Consider the following 14,818-nt stretch of genomic DNA (forward strand, 5'->3'; position numbering starts at 1 on the left):
ATTTGTTAATTTACAACTGTATTAGGGTATTGTTTGCAAATGTTTTAAAAAAAACGGTGATCATAAGCTAATTTCTTTATAGAATTTGAACATTTTGTAACAAAAAATTCACAATAATATATAACTTTTTTTTAAGCATTTGCAAACGTTACCTAATTCTCCGACTCTGCCGCTTTTTACACACACCCACGTGGGTGTGTGTGTTGTGCGGTAGGGCAGATACGAGAGGAGATAAATGGGAAGCTAGCGACGGAGAAAGCTTTGGTTGCTGCAGGACCACCTCTCCTTTACAAGACAAAAATTAAAAAAAAAAAGGTTGTGTATACGAATTCAACTTCTAAAGAGGTCCACGCACGTGACTTGCGCGTGGTCTCTCTACCACTATTCTCTCTATAGGCCCCCCTAGGAGAGATTCTCTTTAATATATACGTACATATTTGTTTTCGAAATTTAATTTATATTAGTTTATTTAATTACACCGTAAGAAAATATATATATTTGTATATACATACATACATGTCACCTAAAAGTGCATTTAGGAAAGCTAAAACTGGCTGGTTTTAATTTGGACTCCGTCTAATTAAACTCATTAATCATTTGTAGTTAAATGTTGAGCCAACACCGAACCCACCCTAATCCGTACCTTAATTATTGGATTTTAATGTTGAACATGCATGGTTTGAAGGCGCACGCTTGCTTGCTCGCTTGAAGCTTAATTTATGCTTTAATTAAACAAAAGAGAAATACTTTTTTTTGTCCATATTTTGGTTTTGGTCCATTAAATTTTCTGATTTGGGTTTTAGTACGCTAACTTTTCATTTTCTGTGATTTTTGGTCCAGCTGCATACGTGTCAGCTTTTGATTAGTCCATGTCATCATTTTGGACCAATCAGAAAATGAACCAATCAGAAGATGACACGTATGCAGTTGGACCAAAAATAACAGAAAATGAAAAATTAGTGTATCAAAACCCACATCGAAAAAATTAATGCACCAAAACCAAAACATGGACAAGTTAATGGACCAAAAAAATTATTTTTCCTTAAACAAATACTCTTGCTTGATCAATATATCATCATGAACATCATCATATTAGAAAGAAAAATACGGTCGAACATACGATCTCGAACGCCATATTTCAGCGTTTATATTGGCATTTTGAACACAAAAAATCGTAGAAATTAAATCAATAAATAAAAATTAGAAAGAAAGAAGGAAATTATATGGTCCCAAATAAGAAGATGAGAAAACCAAAAAAAAAAAAAAGAAAAAAAAAGAAAAAGGAGAAAAGATTGGTGGATGGCTTTAATAGAATGGTTTTAATTAGAATTAGTTGGGGTACAAGGACCACTCATCCATCATGCCCCTCACAGGCCCTATTACAGGGAACATTTTGCAAAACACAATAATATTGAGGCATCTAATTCCCATTATTATAAACTCATATATTATTAATATTTATTTATTTATTTATCTTCTTCTTCTGATCTCTCTGGCACCTTAATTATAATCTTTTTCTTTACTGTTGTATTGAATTTTTGATCAGATAATTTGCCCCACAACTCCACCAGTTTCACAGTACCCATATCTGAAAAAGCCTGCTGCGTCTATAGTTTAGCTTCACTTCTGGGGATTCGTATCAAAGAAACTTGTGTTCAGCTACGCCTATCATGCATGATAACGCTTTTTTACCTGAAATTTTGACCTCATGAATATGTAGTTTGTCTCTAGCATGATTCTTGTGTGTGTGTGTGTTTTTTTAAATAAATGAGAGTTTAGTTTCATGTGAAAATTAATAAGTGGGGGATGGTAAAAGGAATATAAAGATCTTGGAGGGTTTAAATAATTGAAGGAGTGGATCCTTTAGGGTTAATTTATTAATTATATTTAGTACACTTGTGGGAAGTCTATTTTGTATGTATTATGTATGTATGTATGTATATTGTCCCACTATTTTCTTTTAAGAGAGAGGGGCAAAAGAAATCATATGAGATGAAGAATTAATGTAAGCATGAGTTCTTTTTTCGCTTCTGTAATGTTAACAATTTTTCTCTTCTTTCTGTTTGGTTAATTTCTTCCAAAGCTTTGGCCCATTTGCTTTGTTTTTGGCTTCTCACCCACCATTATCTATATATTTTTCTCTCTTCTTTAAAGTTGTTTTGTTATTGTTACACCACCCATGATTCTCCCCACCACCACCATATATGGTTACCCTAAACATATGAACATAGTATGCTCTTCCATTTATGGAAATCTTACTGTTTCCAAACACAAGCTTTCTTGATCGATCTTTTGGTTTAGGCTCTTGTTTATTGATTAACGGGTTGGATCTTGGTTGGTGTTTCAGATATATGATTCAAGTCAAGTTTTTTAAGGGACTGAGTCAAGATTTTTGAAGAAGCTAAAAGAAAGAAATTAAGCAAGATCATCACCAAGATCTGCATATATATATAGTGATATAGCTTTTGTATGGCTGGTTCGTCAACTGGATATTGCTATTCTGATTCATCTTCAAGTGGGAACCCAAATATGCAGACTCCTCATTTGATCAACCAGTCGCAGGCTTTTGAGCCCAACTCAGAGATCTATAATTTAACTGCAGGAATGGAGATGATAGGGTTTCCTCCCAAGAATCTGCACCAAGAAAATAGCAGCTCGGTTTTGTGGAGAGGGTCTTTCTTCAACAAGCCTGGAAACCATGCCGGTTCATCTTCTTCGAAAGTGATAAACGAGCCCAGTTCAAGTGAATTTTACCCGCATGATTTAGCTGCGATTTCGGACATGACAATGAATATTATTTCACCAGATTCTTTCCATCAAAACAGGTTGATGGTAGATGATTCCAATTTGAGATGTGTGTTTCCTTGTGAAGGTAATGAAAGGCCAAGCCAAGGTCTTTCACTTTCTTTGAGTTCATCTAATCCTTCCACTATTGGGCTTCAATCTTTTGAACTCAGACAACAAGATGATTTGAGATTTGGTCCGTCGAGTTCTAGGTCTATTAACGTTCAGAACCAGCCAAATTTGATGTCGGGGTTCTTCCATTTTGGGAATTCCAAGTTCTTGGGGCCGGCTCAGGAGCTTCTGAATGAGTTTTGTAATCTTGGGACAAAGCAAAATGATGAAAATTCAAAGAAAAAGTTTCAGAAAAATGGCGAGTGTCATGATGATGAAAGTGCCGTAAAAAACCAATCACTTTACTCTCTTGACCTTTTGGAGTTGCAGAAAAGAAAAGCCAAGTTGCTTCATATGCTGGAAGAGGTATATTTGTGTACATCTTTCTTTAAAGATCAAATTTTTATTTTCATTTTTTTTTTTTTGCAATCTTTGATTACTGATATTTAAAATCTGAACTAACAAAGTGAATGGGGGGACTCTCTTTCATTAATGCCCACATGGTGACAAATCCGGAGTTCCATTTAATTTTAGAACCATCTATTCTTGTTTCAGTTTCTCAGTCTTTATCTCTGCTGTAAATTAACCTTAAAATTCATGGAAAAGTTGCAACTTTGGCCTCTTTGCTATGATTTTGTTTTTACCCTTTTGACTGTTTTAGGTGGATAGAAGGTACAAGCACTACTGTGATCAGATGAAGGCTGTGGTATCATCTTTCGAATCAGTAGCGGGAAATGGCGCCGCAACAGTGTACTCGGCCTTAGCTTCGAGGGCTATGTCGAGGCATTTCAGATGCTTAAGAGATGGAATCGTGAGCCAAATTAAGGCCACAAAAAAGGCAATGGGAGACAAAGATACGACCGCTCCAGGAACAAGCAAAGGAGAAACACCAAGATTACGACTTATAGATCAATCCTTAAGGCAACATCGACAATTCCAACAAATGAGCATGATGGAAACTCATCCATGGAGACCTCAACGAGGCCTACCCGAAAGATCGGTCTCCGTTCTACGTGCTTGGCTGTTCGAGCACTTCCTTCACCCGTAATTTCACTACTCTTCCTCATAAACAAACTCATATACATGATCATGAATCGTATGTTTTATATATACGCAAGTAGTGTTCCATACAGATTCTCCAACGGAAAGAAAACATTCCACTTGCTGTTCTAGTATACTCAGGTTCTTGTTACAAATGATCACTAGTTTTGCAAACGTAAGCCGGTGCATATATGGTTTGTTAGTTTTCTATCCCCCACCATTTAAGAATATTCGATCAGTTCATTTTTGTGTTAGTGTACATTGGTAGCTCCGACGTCCATGTATTTCTTCTTTGTTTTTAGGGAATTTTCTTGGATCTTTCTGTTATATTTTGTGTGGATTTGATTCTGTTTCAACCTCCATAGGACCCCATCTCCCTCTCTCACTCTCATCCACTCAAGTTTTTTCATATCTTTTTTTCTCAAGAGAAACAAGTACAAACTCACATGACACGAAAATAAATGCCAATTAATGATTTTAAAAAATATATATATCCAAATTTTATGATTGCTAGCTAGGCTGATTTTTTTCTTGAAATTTTGCAGGTATCCAAGTGATGTCGATAAACATATTTTAGCCCGCCAAACAGGTCTTTCAAGAAGCCAGGCAAGTCCCTTTTTTTTTTATTTATTAACTTCATGTATTTATTTATGCAATGAAACTAACCGTATCTTCATTAAATAAAGCCCCAAGATTAAAGTATTATTCAATGAAGGTTATTTTATTTCATTATTTTTTTGTCATTTAACTAGGACTTAATTAATAAAAACCTTATATTTCAAATAATCACGTACGAAGCGACAGGAAAGATGTAGCAACCACATTCTCCTCTATATACTAATTCGATCAAAAAAATGATAAAATATTATATCATTATACAGAAAAATTTCAAATTTTTATGAATTGCTACTAATTTGGTCCATCTTCAGGTTTCAAACTGGTTCATTAATGCAAGAGTGAGGCTATGGAAACCCATGGTGGAGGAAATGTACTTAGAAGAGCTGAAAGACGTCGGAGACGGCGTGGCGGGAGCTTTAGACATTGAAAACCTTGATGAAAACGAAAGCCTGCAGAATCAAAATCTTTCCATAAACGAAGATCAAAAGCCAACCCACGATCAGTTAATACGAATCGATTCCGACTGCCTATCTTCCATAATCAACAATCCGGAGAAGAACAACGGCAAAAAGAACAAAACCCTTCTCCAAAACCACCAACTAGTGCAAAACCAGCCCTTCGGTGGAGTTGTGGCGGACTCATATGGTGCCATGGAACTCAACTTCTCATCATCGTACGCACACCATGCAGCAACGGGCTCTTATGTCGAGAACGCCGCCACCGGCGTCCACGGCTATGCGGCGGCAGGCGGCGGAGTGTCGTTGACGTTGGGGTTGCAGCAGCATGGTGGGGTGAGTTTGTCGTTCTCTCCCACGTCTCAAAATTCGATCTTTTACCCTAGAGATCACATGGAAGATTGCCAAACGGTTCAGTATTCGCTTTTGGATAGCGAAAGCCAGCCGTTGCCATACAGGAATTTGATGGGGGCGCAGCTGCTGCATGATTTGGCTGGATGATTTTTATTATTTTTTTTTTTCCCAGAAAATTTTTTAGAAAAAAAGGGATTTTTATTATATATATAAAAAAGAATTCAAGAAAGTTTCTATTCTGTCGGCCAAGATATTTTGCCGGGAGTTTCAAAGGAAAAAAGGGTTCGGTGATTTGCAGTAGTAAAACCTATATATATTTTACATGTGGTATACATAAAATATTGGGATAGGTTAAATCATATTTATGTGCAATTTGGTGTTTTGTTATGAATGAAATTGATCTGCTTAAATTTCTTTGCACGTGAATCATGGATTTATAATACGTCCATTTTCATTCATTTAATTAATTGTGAAATACGTTAAATATTATATCATATTGTATTTGTTACGTGCCATCTACCATGTTGAAAAAACAAATTTTTAGCCACGAAATTTGTGGAAAATCATTTAATATAAGACTATCCATTCTTCTTTCAATTGCATTCTAATTCTTCATTTGGGGTTTGATAATTCAAAGTGAGTGATGGAAACATTTATGGTTCTACTTCTATTGTTTCCATTTTTCTTTTTGGAAGGATCTGAGTCATTAAGAGATTTTTTTTTATGACGTGGGAACCCGCAACCGTTACTTTTCGGTGCGCTATGGGTAAACCACCGGATTAACGCAATAGCCTACAAATTACGCTAGTCAGGTAAACCACATGCACTAGGCAAACCCTGTGTGACAAACTAGTCCAAGAAGGTGTTGGCAGAAGGAATCGAACTCCTGACCTATGGCCAAGAGTTCACCTACTCCACCAATGATGAAATAAAAATATATTATTTTCATTAATAAATATCCACTACAACACAAAGAAAAATGTAAACACGGTATTTTTGTAATTAAATAGTTATGAAAAGGTGAAAAGAACGAGGGAGGCATAACAATATATCAAAACCTCCTCGTAATATATTGTAGAAAATAGAAATTATTATTATTTTTAAATAAAATATAATCACCTGAATTTGCAAAGGATATTAGACCCTCGATTTAAGATGAGGACTTCTCATCTTTACAAATTTCAAAAGAAAAAAAAATCATGATATATAATCTCATCATTGTGGTCCTCCTCTCCATTCTCTCCAAAAGAATTGTATTACTTTTCAATAGTCAACAAAGGGATATATATTTTTTGCTACTTTAAAAATTTCCAAGGAGATATGAATGACTTCCCCCTTTCTTAATTTATCCTACAAAACGTTGTATGAAAAGTTTATGAAAACAGTTGCGGACGCTAGCTAGCTAGGACCATTTTCGATTATTTAAAAATTATGAATTATGACTCCTTTTGTAACTAATTTGTTTTTTATTGAAATTATATATGATCATTAAAATAACGTTGATTGTAAAAAAAAAAAAAATCAATAATTAGCATGTGGATAAAAAAACCCGGATTATTTACGAAATATCATTTTTTTATAGATATTTTTCGTTTAACTCCATCTGAAACTAAATTGATGTAATTAAAGTCCAATAATGCGTTTAATCATCAAATTTTCAGGGATCCCTAGCGACGAATTAGACCCTTAGGATTAAAGAAAATTGAAAACATGGCCAGAATTTGATGTTTCAATTACTACGCTAATTATGAATATATAGTCTCTTTAGCTTAATTAATGACATAAGAGTAGATCTCTTGTGACACTGTCTCACATATCTTTATCCGTAAGCCGAACAAACTCTGGTCATATTTATTTTATAATAAAAAGTAATATTTTTGTCATAAAAAATAATATTTTTTCATGGATGACCTGATTAGAAGATCTATCTCACAAATTTTACCCACGACACCGTCTCACAAAAATTATGTGATGTCATTAATTAAGAATTCATGTATTATGCCAATTAAAGCGAACAATTTTTTTAAATTAAGGTGTGCTAAACATATACTCGTTACACACGAAAAACACGATACTTTTGGAGAATACTTCCGTAAGTTCCTCAATTTGTATAAGAAAAAAGAAGTGCACAAAAAATTGAAAAGTTTTCTTTAATTAAAAATCATGGACCATATTCTTTTTCCATTTTGGATTGCTCAATCGAGTGAACAGGAGATGACAATATAGGTTTAAAGGTCATGCTGAAGAGGACAAATGTATTAATGGGGGTGTCCTATCGATGTGTTTATATTGTTTAGTCAATTGCCCCCAACACGTGATAAATAAGCACTGACGTTTTTCTTATGCCTTGCATTAACGAATTTGCCACGAAATACCCAAGAATCAAAAAGTAGGTTTCTCGTTTTTTTGCTTTTGGATCGTCTTTCATCGGAAAAAAAAACTAAAATTACCAAATTCAAAATACATATATATATATATATAGTACTATGCATGGTGAAATTTAATCGTATAAATAACCAAAACCGCAAAGAAAGAGTTTAGGTAAAAAAAAGAAAAGAAAAGAAAGGCATAGTACTTGAGAGTCCCTAATCTACTGAGGCCGCAAGAGTTTGCATGTGCATATATGATACGTTATTTAATTCTGTAATTTGTGGCATGCCAGTTGCCTCACAAGTACACGAGTGGGGGGAATATGGTAGTTGAAAGGTATAAAAATCATTGACTACTTGGGCTGTGCATGGGCCACATTAATGACTACTTGAGCCCACTTAGGGCACTAGCCCGTTCCTCCCTCTCCAATTATTGATTTTTTAAATCATCAATCAACATAGGACCCCCTATTTTAATATAGCAGAGAATATCAGAGGAGATTGATTAATTGCATTCGTCAAATGTTTCTGTTAAATATATCAATCAATCATATAGCTGGGTTTTGGCCCCAAATTTTTTTTATTGGTGCTATTAATCATCATAATTTGCTTCCGAAACATCGTGGATAACGATATTAAATTAGTTTAAATTTTGCATCCCAATAACCCTCTCGACCATCCTGGAAGTTTGAATAATTAAGAAAACTCATCATCAATTTTTTCCAATTGTTAAAGTTATAAAAAAAAGAAACTAATCGAATTTTTTTTTATATTCTAATCGAAAAGTTTCATCAACTAGTGTTGCGGTGACATAAACATTTTAATCATGGGAGAACGTCCGCACCAAACATATATATAATTTTTAAAAAAGAAAAACAAAGTTGAATCAATTATGGGCCTCATGGTCCATTTAAAATAGCTTTGGGACAATCAATAACCCATATATGTTCAATAACAAATAGAAGAAGCCCAAAGAAAAAGTTCTTTTTCCCATGCAAGGAGATAAATCAGATAATGCATGATCAATCCAAGCATAATTTTTAAAAAGAGAAGCAAATTTGAATCAAGTACGGGCCTCATGGTCCATTTAAAATGAATTTAGGCCATTCAATGACCCATATTATTTTCAATAAGAAATAAAAGAAGTCCAAACAAAAAGCTACTTTTTTTTTCAATTTTTTTTAACACAAGAAACAAAAAGCGCTTATTAATTCTATGCTGATAGTGTAATATCCTGTAAGGGGATAAATCAGAGAATACATGCACAATTCTAATTCACTTCTCATTTACCTTTAAATCAAATTTGAAGTTATTTTTTAAAAATTTTGTAGTTGGAATTTCATGTTTATTTTTATGAGTACTTTTTCATTCGGCACTCTTAGACTACGAAAACAAATTTTACTTGTTATTTCTATAGTTTAAATATCAGATAAGATACAAATAAAAAGCACAGTTAAGGTACTGATTTGATAGTAATGACAAAATGAAGGTACCAAAAGGATAATAAAATATAAGTATGACAAATCCAAAATCTTGACCCGATCCTTGGAGTTCAAATCAACCTGACCATCGTCGATCCCTTTCCAGGTAACGGTGACAAACACTCTCTTTAGGGCATTCATTCAACCCTAAATCTTCAATCATTGCTGGATTTTTGGATACGAGGATTGGTTACGCTCAAATTTGAAATTAGGAAGCTTCGAATTCTGTTGGCTTTTTGTTGCATAATCCGATTCTCTGTTGTTAATAGTGCATTGCAGTGATTTTAGTTTTCTGACTGTTTTGCTGCAAAAGGATGGATTTAGTATCCAAGTACCAGGTACTTTTCAGCTTTGCAACATTTATTTGGCTTAGCTTTTATTTTTTTTAATTAGATCGCAAGTTTTTAATGTCAGTTGTAGCTTAGAAGGTCTTATTTTGCGGAGTCCAGTTGGAATGCATGCCGATGGTTTCTTGACATTTTGAATTCTTCTTTTCAGTTTGTCTTATTCAGTATTATAAGTATGGTCGATTTGAATTAATTTCAATTCAGGGTGTCGTTGGGCGGGTTTTTGGAAATGACAGTTCGAGCTCAAATGACGATAGGTAATTTTTCATGCTTTGACTTTTGGTACTTTGGCTTATATTTATTGATAATCTTATTCATGGCCCGTATTGATAGTTATGTTGAGCGCTTGCTTGACCGCATTAGCAATGGTGTCCTGGCTGAGGACAGAAGGAATGCAATGTCTGAACTTCAATCAGTTGTGGCTGAAAGTCGTGCTGCACAGTTAGCTTTTGGGGCAATGGGTGGGTTCATTTATTTTCAACAGAATAGCTTGTGTTTTCTACTTCTGGTTTCATCTGTGATTTATTCCTTCAGCTCAATTTTGTTGCAGGCTTTCCAGTAATGTTGAGTGTTTTACGGGAGGAGCGCGATGATGTTGAAATGGTTGGAAGCTTCTGTCATCTTGACTTTTGTTCGTTTCCTAAATTTAATGTTATCATTTTAACTTCTGATATTGGTGTGACAAGTTTCCATTTGTAATCTTTGTCTGGGCATTTTGGCTGATATAGTTGTTGTAGTCAGTAATTTATAGTGAACGAATTTTCAATACTCTGTGACATCTACAATTTCATGAGTGCAGTTTGTGTAAAGAGATTTTCCTAGGTCCAGGTTTGATATCAGCAATATGTTGTACTTGTGTAAATGTTACACACCCCTAGCATTGTTGTCATATAACCTAAATGATTACAACTGTTTTTCTTGCCTCATGTCTCATGAGCCAGAGTTTCAGTAGTGGCTACAGGCCCACGTATATACATGCACAACATTAATTGCTGCAGAGTCCAGCTATTACTGTAGAATTGATTGTGACCAACATATTGGCTATGAACAATCTCTCACTCTTTCCTTTGATACTGAAATTTTTCATTGATATGGTCAGGTCCGAGGGGCTCTAGAAACTCTTGTAAGTGCCGTAAGCCCTGTTGAACATGCAAGAGTATTGAAGAATGAGGTTGAGCCTGCTTTGATGAATAGTGATCTGCTATCTAGAGAAGTAGAAAGCATTTCTCTTCTTCTGAGTCTACTGGTAAAATTTACCGAAAAATACATGTTCTTGGATCACATATTTATTTGTTTTCATAATTTAGTACCTTTGCAGGCAGAGGAGGATTTCTATGTGCGATATTATACTCTGCAATTATTGACAGCGCTTCTAACCAATTCTCCGAACAGGTAAAACCATGTTTAATACTATTATATCCCTCTAAAGAAAATTAAATAGTAGGTCATTGGAGTTATTTGCAGTCTTCAGGAAGCTATTCTCACAACTCCACGCGGTGTAACTCGGCTTATGGATATGCTCATGGATCGTGAGGTATCTATCTAAACTGAGTTAATATTTTGCTTTACAACTTTCATATTGTTCTCCAGTTGACAGATATCTTATTTTTAGGTTATACGGAATGAAGCATTATTACTTCTTACATATTTGACTCGTGAAGCTCAGGTGATTGTTTCCCTTTATAAAGCCATTTGAAATAATTTCACATACTTCCTTGTTTCTCAATTTATGAAGGATTTCTGTGTGGATGTTTATGACAGAACAAAAAAGGATTTTTTTTTTTAAAGTTACCATTAATTAAAGAGTTTGTTATTGGACACGATTCAATCAAAATACGAAAAAATGCTACTCATAATACTGCCATATAACTGGGAAATTTTTATTTGAGTTGCAATTGATTCCAACTGATATCCCACCATGTCAAGACGCGTGCCATGTGAAATATAACTTGAATTTATTTATACGTTAAACACAAAAAAATGGTGCCATGTATGAGAGATCAACAGATAATTCTATTTTATTTTATTTTTCTGATTATTTATTAAGTTTTTACTATTCAGGAAATTCAAAAAATTGTGGTCTTTGAAGGTGCATTTGAGAAGATTTTTAGCATCATCAAAGAGGAAGGAGGTTCTGAAGGTGGTGTCGTTGTGCAGGTGATGTATTTAAGACTTTGATCATGTCATGGTTCTCTCATATGCCATTTTTAACGATCTTTGGATGTTATGCTTGTTGTGTACAGTATTCCATGCTTTATTTAATTTTCATTGAAGAATGTGGATTCATTAGTCACCCTCCTATCTGATATGATCGTTGTACATAATTCTATCTACCTTAGGTTATATTCTTTAATCTTTTTATGTTATAATATTTTATATGAAGATTTTTCTTTGAGCTCTGACTTTAGTTATTACTTATATATTTCTGCATTTTGATGACAAACAGGACTGTCTCGAATTGTTAAACAATCTCCTTCGAAATAATGCCTCAAATCAGGTTGGGCTCACTGTTACTTGTTTATCGTTTTGTTTCTCAATAAGTACTAAAATTTAGATTAGTGTCTTAATGTTCGAATTGGATTGGAATGTGGCATAGGTGTTACTTAGGGAGACAATGGGCTTTGACTCTTTGATCTCGATTTTGAAGCTCAGAGGAAGCACCTATAAATTCACACAGCAGAAGGTAAAACAAAAATGTGCTTGAAGGTCTTTTGTTTGTGTGATATTAGGATTTAGTTTCTCTCTAACATGTGATCTTCTTCTAATTTTTTGCCGTTTTTGAACTGGTTGCAAGTAGACGATAAATCTTGTTAGTGTGTTGGACACTATTAATTTACTCCTACATGGAAATCCAGAAGCTGATCCTGGAAAAGACACCGACAGGATGGCCAATAAAACAGTTTTGGTTCAGGTTCATTATAAGCTCAAAGTTTATATGAAGAATTTACATTTTCCCATTGTACTGTTTTCTCACAATTAACTTTAATTACTGCAGAGGAAGGTATTGGATCATCTTCTGATGTTGGGAGTTGAGAGTCAATGGGCCCCTGTTGCTGTTCGTTGTATGGTAAGATAACTGTTCCACAATAATGCATTTCTTTCTGATACTTTATTCACACACATCTGATCATTCTCGTTTCCTTCTCTCCCAAATACTTTTGAAAAAATAAGTTATTATCTGTCAACGAAAAATAATGGAAACTTCCCTCGATGTATACTTCGTTCGGAAAAAATAACTTTGCTTGTGTTTGGATTAGTTTGTAAGATGGACCATATGATGCTTTTAAGATGTTTTTGTCAGCATGTTAGCTTTTGGTGATTTGTCAACTTGAGAGTTGAGTGTAGAAACATGTTCCTTAATTGGTCAAAGTACAAGACCATTTTCAATGTGCAAATGTGGTGGTTTTCTTTTGATGCTGTAACTTTTGTCAGGCACTCAGATGTATTGGTGACCTAGTCATCAATCACCCTAAGAACCGTGATGCCCTTGCAAGTAAAGTACTTGGGGAGGAGCCACAAGTTGAGCCTGCCCTAAATTCTGTTCTCCGGATTATTTTGAGAACTTCTAGCATGCAAGAGTTCATTGCAGCTGACTCTGTTTTTAAGAGCTTTTGTGAGGTTTGTTTAACTAGCCTTATCTTGGAGTGGACTGTTTTATTTGTTGAGCAAGTGCAATAAGTATATTTTAGATTGGTCCATATGTCCAGTAGTATGTGGCCGTGTGTTTCTCATTTTTTGGTTTTTTCCTTACATCGTGATGAAATAATTTTGGAATAATTCGTTTTGTTTAGTTGTATCTTCTGATGTTTTCATTGCAATTCTTGCTGTTTTATGATCTGCCAACTTTGGAACAGAAAAATCCCGACAGTCAAACAATGTTGGCTTCTACTTTAATTCCTCAACCTCACTCAATGATCCATGCTCCTCTAGAGGAGGATGTCAATATGTCATTTGGGAGGTGATTTAGTTTCAGATCTTTTATTCATTCCCACCCCAGCAATCAGAATTTAAATGATTTTAAAATTTTGTTTTAATGCAGCATGCTGCTCCGTGGTCTGACATTGAACGAGGGTGATGGCGATCTTGAGGTAATGCCATATAATTAATAGATCTTTCACTTTTTGAGAATTTTTTTGTCTTTAGAAATCTGCAAGAACTTTGTCTATTTAGAAGGATTAGATGACCTCGTCCAACTTTTATCATAATATTTTAATTAATTTTTTGACCTGGAAATATCCAATTTAGTCTCGATATTTCGGATATTAAAACCGGGGATGAGTCTGAAAAATAAGAAGATGAGGCTGTTATGTGGCACCTTATATTGTTATTGTCATGTGCTGTTTTTACTCTGATTTGGTTTTTGCCCTTCTTTGTTTATACATGTGCCCCATTATTTTGGCTTGCTCTACGCCTCTACTCTACCTTAACTGTCTTGATGATGTCAAACCCTTATCTGGTCAGAATTTCTTAATTTGTTTTTCTTGTGCAGACTTGCTGTAGGGCAGCCAGTGTTCTTTCTCATATTTTGAAGGATAATATCCATTGCAAGGAGAGGGTATGCAATTCATTTCCATGTCTAAATTCCTTTTATGGAGTTTTCCTGGTTAGCAAACCACTGTTTCTAATCCAAGCTTGGCAGAATACTATCTGGAAAATTCATTCACAATACTACTTAGAGCATTCCTCCTTACTCGTAGCTGGAAGTCTAGAATATGTTCTTTTACATATATGATGACGTGGAAGTTGCTGCAGGTCCTTCAAATCGACCTCGAGGCACCTACTCCTTCACTGGGAGGCCCAGAGCCTTTGATGCACCGTCTGGTGAAGTACCTGGCCCTTGCCTCTTCCATGAAGAGTAATGATGGAAAAGCCAACACATCCGGGTCTATCTATGTCCTACCAATTATATTGAAACTTCTGGTTATTTGGCTGTCTGATTGTCAACGTGCTGTTCAGTGTTTCCTTGATTCTCGACCGCATCTCACATACTTGTTTGAGTTAATTTCAAATCCAACAGCGACTAAATGTGTTAAGGGATTGGCTGCTGTGCTCATAGGGGAGTGTGTAATATACAATAAAATCACGGAGAGTGGAAGAGATGCTTTCAGTATTGTTGATACCATAAGCCAGAAAAATGGGCTTACATCTTTCTTTCTGAAGTTTGATGAAATGCAGAAGAGCTTGCTTTTTACATCCGCAAAGCCAGCTCTGCCCCGTAAACCACTGTCAAGATCTACTGCTGCCAGTATGTCTGATTT

General features: G+C 34.9%; 2 protein-coding genes across 4 annotated transcripts; both read left to right on the forward strand.

The window, feature by feature from the left end:
- Positions 1 to 1,350: 1,350 nt before the first annotated feature.
- Positions 1,351 to 5,763, forward strand: LOC140873629 (homeobox protein BEL1 homolog). 3 transcript variants are annotated; one of them, XM_073276818.1, is made up of 5 exons: positions 1,351 to 2,015; positions 2,362 to 3,261; positions 3,557 to 3,939; positions 4,482 to 4,542; positions 4,866 to 5,763. In XM_073276818.1, exons 2-5 carry the CDS (start codon positions 2,470 to 2,472, stop codon positions 5,508 to 5,510), a joined length of 1,881 nt encoding a protein of 626 aa, XP_073132919.1. In that variant the 5' UTR covers positions 1,351 to 2,015; positions 2,362 to 2,469; the 3' UTR covers positions 5,511 to 5,763. The 3 variants fall into 3 exon arrangements, with proteins under 3 accessions (XP_073132919.1, XP_073132918.1, XP_073132917.1); XM_073276817.1 differs by having other exon boundaries at positions 1,351 to 2,005; positions 2,348 to 3,261; XM_073276816.1 differs by having other exon boundaries at positions 1,351 to 3,261.
- Positions 5,764 to 9,327: 3,564 nt separating this feature from the next.
- LOC140873711 (golgin candidate 6) lies at positions 9,328 to 14,813 on the forward strand (the record flags this gene model as incomplete). Its single annotated transcript, XM_073276930.1, has 18 exons — positions 9,328 to 9,551; positions 9,765 to 9,817; positions 9,894 to 10,021; positions 10,111 to 10,163; positions 10,660 to 10,806; positions 10,879 to 10,952; positions 11,025 to 11,094; positions 11,173 to 11,226; positions 11,622 to 11,717; positions 12,007 to 12,057; positions 12,157 to 12,243; positions 12,358 to 12,471; positions 12,556 to 12,627; positions 12,993 to 13,178; positions 13,415 to 13,518; positions 13,600 to 13,648; positions 14,050 to 14,115; positions 14,313 to 14,813. Coding segments are annotated over exons 1-18 (1,929 nt in total), but the record flags the coding sequence as incomplete, so codon positions are not given.
- Positions 14,814 to 14,818: the final 5 nt, after the last annotated feature.

Source organism: Henckelia pumila, unplaced genomic scaffold, assembly GCF_033568475.1.
Source record: "Henckelia pumila isolate YLH828 unplaced genomic scaffold, ASM3356847v2 CTG_80:::fragment_1, whole genome shotgun sequence".
NCBI classification, from domain to species: Eukaryota; Viridiplantae; Streptophyta; class Magnoliopsida; order Lamiales; family Gesneriaceae; genus Henckelia; species Henckelia pumila.

Excerpts from the sequence above, each read along its gene's own strand:
- LOC140873629 (XM_073276816.1), top strand. The coding sequence starts at position 2,470 with ATGGCTGGTTCGTCAACTGGATATTGCTATTCTGATTCATCTTCAAGT. Across the intron at positions 3,262-3,556 it reads TGCTTCATATGCTGGAAGAG|GTGGATAGAAGGTACAAGCA; the intron begins GTATATTTGTGT and ends TGACTGTTTTAG. Across the intron at positions 3,940-4,481 it reads TTCGAGCACTTCCTTCACCC|GTATCCAAGTGATGTCGATA; the intron begins GTAATTTCACTA and ends GAAATTTTGCAG.